The sequence below is a fragment of the Impatiens glandulifera genome, chromosome 5 (assembly GCF_907164915.1).
Source record: "Impatiens glandulifera chromosome 5, dImpGla2.1, whole genome shotgun sequence".
NCBI lineage: Eukaryota > Viridiplantae > Streptophyta > Magnoliopsida > Ericales > Balsaminaceae > Impatiens > Impatiens glandulifera.
Genome location: NC_061866.1, coordinates 49,754,152 through 49,762,692, shown reverse-complemented (window position 1 = coordinate 49,762,692; position 8,541 = coordinate 49,754,152). Strand labels below are relative to the sequence as shown.

Here is an 8,541-nt window from a genome sequence, read left to right as displayed (position 1 = left end):
TAAACAAAACATTATTTTAAAAAAAATATTTTAATTAAATATAACAAAATAATTATACATTGAGCTTTAAGAATTTGTTCGATTTTGATCTATTAATAATTTAAACTAGTTTTAAGAAATAAAAGTCATAAATTATTATTCAAAAATGTTATTTTTATCAGAGTAATCTTATTTTATTTTTATTTAAAAAATAATTATATTAATATGTTTTTATATAAAATTAATTAAAAATAATTTTATACCATTTTTTAAATAATTATATTAATTTTTTAACATTTATTTTACCAAAGATTTTTATTTTTTTGACAAACTAAAAAATTAATACATTAACATCTCTTAATTAAATAATGCTTTGTTTGAGAACTCCCAAATCCCATCAAATTTAAATCCTATATTACTAAAATGGATACAACTCTAGATGGGCCTGACTTCATACCCATATTTTTAACATTACATGTATTAGATGGAGGCATTAAGAAATGGTGTACTATAAATTCATACCTAGTTTCAGATTTGATTTTTTTATTAAATTTTAAATTAAGTTATAAAATAAAATGATCAAATTTTTATAATAAATATTATTAGTTTTGATTTTTAACCCCAAAAAAAAAATATTTGTAACAAGTAACCTCAAATTAATATTATTTTCATCTTTATATATTTGGCTTAATTGTTATTTGAGACTATAATTTAAGTCATTTTTATCAACTTTAAATTATATTATACAAAGATGAATTATCATAATTTTAGGTATTGGGATTTTACTCAAATGGGCAAAAACATCAAGTTTGTAGTATAATGTATCATTTTTATATATTTTAATTATTGTCACATTAAAATATATTTATCATTAATTAAAAAGTAGAATATTTTAAAATCTAATTTGTCTTTATTTATCTCAACCAAACAAATTTAATTGAAACATGTGAATTTAATTATTTAAAATAAAATCAAATTCAATAGGTCTTATTAAGTATTTGTTTATACCAATGTTTGGTCGTCAAGAATAGTATTTATGGGTTGACATGATAATAAAATATAAAAGTGTAAAATTATAACTTATATGTCTTTTTAACTTAACGATTTGTCATATTATCTATCTCTTTACTACGTGTTTGTCGTATATGCTATTAACTATTTTAAAATAATTTGTGATAAAAATGTAACGTTAACGATAGAATAATCGTCAATATAATATATTGATACGAACGAAACCTATGAAAAATCCAAAATGGTTGTGCTATTCGCGTTACGCGACAAAGTAATTTCACAGGTTTTTATTTCGCGAGACGATTCTGTTCATCGCGTTACGCGACAGGATAATTTCGTCAAAATATTTTGAAGAATTCATTTACACCATTAAATTTATGCGCTCGCATTTAATAGCCTTTTTAGGGACATCTCGTAAAATTTTCCCTCCTAATTCAGTATTCGAAAATTGACTATATTTTGTGCCGATTTAGGGTTTATTTTGGATTGTAATAGTTCTGGTCTTTCTTATCAGACGAGATGAACTAGGAGTTGAAGGGCAATGGCATTTTTCTACGTGATGTAATCTCACTAATAAGAAATCAGGAGCTGACGACTTCGTTCAAGCGCTTGCGAAGATAGCTGTTGCTCAGGTATTCGATTCTCTAGGATTTCAGGGCTTCCAGCAATCATCCCTAAATGTAATGTCAGATGTAGCAGTTAGGTATATTCGTGACATTGGAAAAACCTCTAATCTCTATTAAAATCTAGCCAATCGGAATGACTGTGATGTGTTGGATGTTATTCAAGCATTGAAAGAGTTAGGATCATCACATGGGTTTTCCGGTGCTTCAGATGTGAATCATTGCCTTGCGAATTCCGGTATAATTAGGGAACTGATTCAATACTTTCACGATGCTGCTGAGATTGCATTTGCATATTCAGTTCCCTGTTTTCCTGTTTTGAAAGACCAAAAGATCAGATCAAGATTTATGCAACTGGGAGAAACTCCGCCTGACCAACACATACCTGCTTGGCTGCCAGCATTTCCCGATATCATCACACAATCACCTGTGGTTAACGAAGGAGGAGCTGAAACAAATGGGGAAATCGTCGAGCTTGTTAGAAAACACAAGAATCCAGAGTCTTTTTTAAATCTTCAGCAAATGTTGGTCGAATTTCCCGCAGCTGTCGAATCAGGAGATGCTGCCAAAGGAAAAAGAGTTGTCGAGAGCAATCCTTTTCTTACTATTCAATTTGGAGAGAAAGAAGTACAAGAAAATACGGGTCGTAATCATATTCCTTTATTCGACACATAAGTCCCAGTTACTGGAGCAGAAAAAATCACAACAAATGAATGTGAAGAACAAGAAAGGAGTAAAGGCGGTGTTTTACAGAGCCCGAGACCTCTTATTCGATTTAAGCTTGGGATAAATAATAAGAAGAAGCAACCCATTGGCAATATGTCTTCCTGTTTTGGAAACGATAGCTAGAATGACGATGAAAAGAAAAAGAAGAGACGAATAGATGAATTGCCACAGCTGTAAACTAGGTCAGTTTGATTTATGGAGTTGTATAATTTTAATTGGAAACTAATCAGATGATGATTCTAGATTAGTTTGACATTTGGACAGAATTTCCCAGTTAAACGAGTTCCCAAATATGATTTACAGAAACATTGTTATTCTTTCTGATTGAAATTCTTGTGACTTTTTAATCTGACAGTTAAGATGTTAAACTTAATGCTCTTTTTCCTAATTATGCTACCATCATTTTTCATGGACCTGGAAGTATATCAGTCGGTCTCTTGATCCCACACCTTATATGACAGCTCGAGCTTCTCGGTCATCCTTCAACTACACCTTCCAAGTCGGCTCCGGCTACAAGTTCATCCGCCTTCACTTCTACCCAGTTTCATACTCTGGTTTCAAGACGTCCGCAGCCTTCATAACCGTAAAATCAGGTCCGTATAATCAAACAGAGAAAGCAAGAGTTGTAAGGCTCAGTAAAGGAACTCTTGATTATGTCACAAATTAAGCATCCAAACTTAGTCAATTTCATTGGGTACTGCAATGAGAAAGGCAAAATGTTGCTTGTATTGGAATACATTGATAACGGGTCCCTATATGATCATCTTCATGATAAGGAGAAGAATCCTCTTCCCTGGAAAAAAGCGGCTAGAGATATGCATCGGTGCTGCTCACAGGTTGATCTTACCAATTTCTCATCTGATTTGTCTACCACAGGCTCAACTGGCACAATGAATCCAGTCTCTTCATAATTCAACCAACCATCCAACCAACCATCCTTTCAAGCTTTCCCGGAACATGTCTTGATTAAACGCCAAAATCATCTCTCCCTCGTGCGTGCCCTGTGAATATTCAGTTCTCCAGTTTCTCTTTTGAGGATTGCAACTTCTGAGACATGGGATTCCACCTCACCAGCACCCTCCCTTCCTTTCTGATTACAATTGGTAATCCCATTTTACTTCATTTGGTTATATTATGCTATAACTGTTTCGATAGTCTTCTTGCATACATAAGTAAAATTGTATCTGGATTCGAGAAACATTTATTAGACTATGTTGGCATATGGCATCGAGAAAGGATTCATAACTGTTGTTGTTGTAAAGTGTTTGAAATCTTTGTCAAAGCTTATCATCTCTACCTATATTAGCTGTAAGTGAGTAAATGTCATTCTTCTAGAATAAAAACATCATTTTCTTAGGCCTAATTTATTTGACTTTTAAATTAAATAACTTAAGATATTTTGGTACATTGTTTATTTATTTATTTATTATTTATCAAAATGAGTTCCGACACTCCGCTGGAATTCTGAAGAAGAAACTTACTTCCATGAAATTCGAAGAATGTAGAACAGAGCACCAAAGATCTCTTATCCGCGCGGGAAGAGGGGTTTCTTTCAGTTTCCATTCTTTATCGAAATCCAAAAGGGTCCCCCAAACTAGCCATGGGTTTGCATCCACTACCTTTCCTACCTATTTTTCTCCTCCTCCGATTGATAATCGCCGGCAGCAGCAACTCACCTGTTCATCACTACGATTCACAGCATGCTATCGCCGTCAACTGCGGCTCCCCCCGCAACTCCACCGCATTTAACGGCAGACAGTGGGTTGGAGAAACAGATTCTACTACAATCATTTTTCATGGACCTGGAAGTAAATCAGTCAGTCCTTACTCCATTGACAACCTCCTCGATCCCACTCCTTATATTACAGCTCGAGCTTCTCGGTCATCCTTCAGCTACACCTTCCAAGTCGGCTCAGGCTACAAATTCATCCGCCTTCACTTCTACCCAGTTCCATACTCTGGTTTCAAGACGTCCACATCCTTCATAACCGTAAAATCAGGTCCCTATACACTCCTCAACAATTTCAGTGCTTTCCTAACAGCAGATTCTCTCGGCCTGAAATCCATTGTAAAAGAATTCACCCTTTATGTCCCTCACGACGAGCCCTTATCAATTACTTTCTCCCCTTCAAGAGCAATCCCATCTGATGAGACATTTGCATTTGTAAATGGAATTGAAGTCATTCCCATGCCGTTTGGTCTCTACTACACCAAGGAGGGAGATGGAGGGGCTTATGATGTAGGGCAGAATTACCGACTTCCCATCGGTAAAACCATTGCAATGGAGATGGCCCATCGGTTAAACGTTGGAGGCGGCTCACTTACATCTGCACATGACACAAGTATGTTCAGGGAGTGGACTGATGACTCAAACCAACTGATAGAATCAAGTGTTTTTTCCATCACGTCATCAAATCGGATCAAGTACACCGAGACATCAAAAAATGGTGCACCACAACGAGTGTACCAGACGTCATGGTCTATGAACAGAAATACGAAAGTGGGTGAACGAGTTAGTTTTACATGGAAGTTGCCTGTTGATTTGGGTTTCAGGTATCTTATCAGACTGCATTTTTGTGAGCTTGACTACGAGGTGAAGGAGAGGGGGCAAAAAGAGTTTAGTATTCTAATAAATAATCAAATCGTTGAGCCTAGAGGAGACTTGATCAGGTGGGGTGGTGAGATTGGAGTTGCAATCTATAAAGATTACTTGGTGACAGTAAGAGGAGACAGAATGATGGGCAAGAAAGATATACTTGTAGCTTTGTACCCTGGTAATGAGGATCAATCAACTGAATTTATTGATGCAGTTCTCAAGGGAATTGAGGTTTTCAAACTGAGTAACCCGGATGACAATCTTGCTGGGGTGAATCCAATCATCTCCTATCCTCGTGCTCCGATTAACCATATACTTAAAATGCCGATCCCAACAGGTAGAAATTACATTGCAACTCTGGTAATAATTGTGATTACTCTTCTCAATGTTATCGTTTATCAAATTTGTGAATGGAGAGAAAATTTTTGGAGTAAAAACATTTCGCTATCACTACCAGATGAGGAATTCTGTCGTAGATTTTCATTTGGTGAGATCTTATCCGCAACCAACAACTTTGATAAAGAATTAGAGATTGGACATGGGGGCTTCGGTAAGGTCTACAAAGGAGTTATTGATCGCAAGACGAAAACAGTTGCAATTAAAAGGTTAAGTTCTGAATCTAAGCAGGGAGAGAAAGAATTTAGGTCAGAAATTGATATTCTTTCCAAGCTTCGACACAAACACCTTGTCTCTCTGATAGGATATTGCAATGAGGGTCGTGAGATGATCCTTATTTACGAGTACATGGAACATGGAACTCTCGCAGATCACCTTCACAAGAATAAACGTGATGGTAGTAGCAATGGAGAAGTGACTCCTCTTTCTTGGGAGCAAAGGCTCAATGTATGCTTGGATGCCGCTCGCGGGTTAGATTACCTGCACACCAATAGTGAACAGGACACGATACATAGAGATGTGAAGAGCGAAAACATTTTGTTGGATAGGGATTGGGTGGCCAAAATTGCAGACTTCGGCATATGCAAAGTGGGAACTACGAGCAATACTCACACCCATATTAGTACCGAAGTAAAGGGGACTTTTGGTTACCTAGATCCGGAGTATTACTCTACCCATAGGCTAACCAAGAAATCTGATGTGTATGCATTCGGTGTGGTGCTGTGGGAAGCATTATGTGGGAGGCCAGCTTTAGATACTAGAATAGACGGTGAACAGCGCAGCCTTGTTTTGTGGGTTCAACGCTGCTTCAAGTTAGGAATAGTTGACGCAATCATTGATTCGAGTTTGAGGGGACAAATATCAACTCCTTCCCTCAAATTGTACCTTGATCTTGCAAACCAATGCTTGCATAACCAGACTATTGAACGACCTACAATGGCTGAAGTCACACATGGTCTTGAATCTGTATTGGCTGCTGCTACATCTCAAGTTGAGGAAGAGGGCACCGATGTTTCTAGTGACTTTGATTCAGATAGAGAATATAATGGTACCGATGAAATAGATCTAAGTAGGAATTCCCTTCCACTTAGTACAATCTCTTCCACCTCTTCTCAACCACTGCAATTGGATGATAATAACATGCAGCAAAAGAAGAAGAAGACCAAGCTTGGAAAGATCTTCCAGAAGAATTTCCAAGCATTAGTCAGAAGCATAGATATTCGACGGAAAAAGAGCAGTGACAACACCAGTGTTGTGGAATTGGAGCCTCGTCTAGAGGATGTGCTTCTACCCTACCGTCGTTTCTCTCTTGATGAGATTAGAACGGCAACACACAACTTCAGTAATGTTATTAGCAGAGGTGGTTTTGGCAAATGTTACGAAGGAATGATTGATGATGGAACCACCCCAGTTATAATCAAAAGGAGAAAGCAAGAGGTGGGAGGTTGCGTAAATGAACTCTTGATTATGTCAAGAATTAATCATCGTAACATAGTCAATTTCATTGGGTACTGCTATGAGGATGGTGAAATGTTGATTGTGCTGGAATACGTTGATAATGGGTCCCTATATGATCATCTTCATGATAAGGAGAAAAATCCTCTTCCATGGAAAACGCGGCTGGAGATATGCATCGGTGCTGCTCAGGGATTACACTACCTGCATTCTGAGATGTCGCAACCTGTGATCCATCGCGATATGAAGTCGGCTAATATCCTAATAGACAGGTACTGGGTCGCAAGGGTTTCAGGCTTTCAGTTGGCATCTGCTGCATTGGGTTCCAATTCCCATATCAGCACGGCTGTATGTGGCACCATGGGCTTCCTAGACCCAGAGTACTTCATGACTGCCCGACTTACACTAAAATCGGATGTCTACTCTTTTGGTGTGGTCTTGCTGGAGGTACTTTGTGCAAAGAAATCTATTGATATATTTGAGGAGGTTGATAGACAAAACATAGTCGACTACATAAGAAACATCATCGAAGATAATAGAATAGATGAGGCCATGGACCCGTATCTAGTGGGAAGGATTGCTCCAGACTGCTTTATTCAGTACTTGCGGATTGCAATGAATTGTGTGAAAGTTAGGGGAGCTGATAGGCCATCAATGGAGGTAGTGTTGTCGTGCCTCCGTAAAATGCTAAAGATTCAAGAGACATGGCAGTTTGATGCGTCTCTAGATCCACCTTCTGGGGCAGCAGTATCCTTCATGGATTCGGATTCAGATGAATGGTTCCGCCTTGCCCTGGGGCGGTCCTACAACAACATGATACATTATGACAGCGGAGGGGTCCATTTTTCAGAGAATGACTATCTCCCTTTCCCTCAGAATGATCTTACCGATTTCTCTTCTGATTCGTCCACAACAGAATAAACTGGCAGGTTCTTGTTTGGTAGGATGAGTCCAGACTCTTCATAATTCAACCAACCTTCCCTTAAAGCTCTTCTGGAACATGTCTTGATTAAACGCAAAAATCATCTCTCTCTCGTGTGTGCCCTGTGAAGATTCAGTTTTCCAGTTTCTCTTTTGAGGATTGCAACTGCTGAGACATGGGATTCCACCTCACCACCACCCTCCTTCTGATTACAATTGGTAATCCCATTTTACTTCTTTTGGATATAGTATACTATAAATGTTTTGTTAGAGTCTTCTTGCATACGTAATTATAATCACACAGAAGTATGGTGTGTAGTTGGATACACTTTTGGTATTTGAAATTGTATTTGTATTTGTATTTGAGAAACATTTATATAAGGTGATGGAGAAAGGATTCATAACTGTTGTTGTAAAGTGTTTGAAGTGTATGTGAAAGCTTATCATCTCTACAAGACCTCAAAGATTCTGGCTAATCATCCCCAGAAAAGGCCTCAGGTATATTTCTATCACGAGAGAACAATGGCTGAATATTTGTATTCAGACTAATTGGTTGGCTAAATTTTCAGAATCTGTTTTTTTCTTTTCCTTTTCAAAATGAACTATACAGCAAACAATAGCAGCACCTTCTCCTCATCAAATACATTTATTTTCATTTAATTGCAAAAATTCCAACCAAATTGTAAAACCCATAAAAAAAAACAGTTGAATTGAAGTTTAGACATTGTTTGTGATAATTTATTGGATGCAGAATATTTGCGAACCCAATGACTCACTAGGAAATCTGCTGCTTTTCGTGTGATTCTTTGTAGTCTGGTATATGGGCTTAATACT

General features: G+C 37.3%; 1 protein-coding gene across 1 annotated transcript; it reads left to right on the top strand.

The window, feature by feature from the left end:
- The first annotated feature begins 3,806 nt into the window (after positions 1-3,806).
- On the top strand, positions 3,807-8,171 carry LOC124937614 (receptor-like protein kinase FERONIA). The gene has a single exon (XM_047477910.1). The coding sequence runs from the start codon at positions 3,940-3,942 to the stop codon at positions 7,705-7,707; it is 3,768 nt and encodes a 1,255-aa protein (XP_047333866.1). The 5' UTR covers positions 3,807-3,939; the 3' UTR covers positions 7,708-8,171.
- The last annotated feature ends 370 nt before the right edge of the window (positions 8,172-8,541 follow it).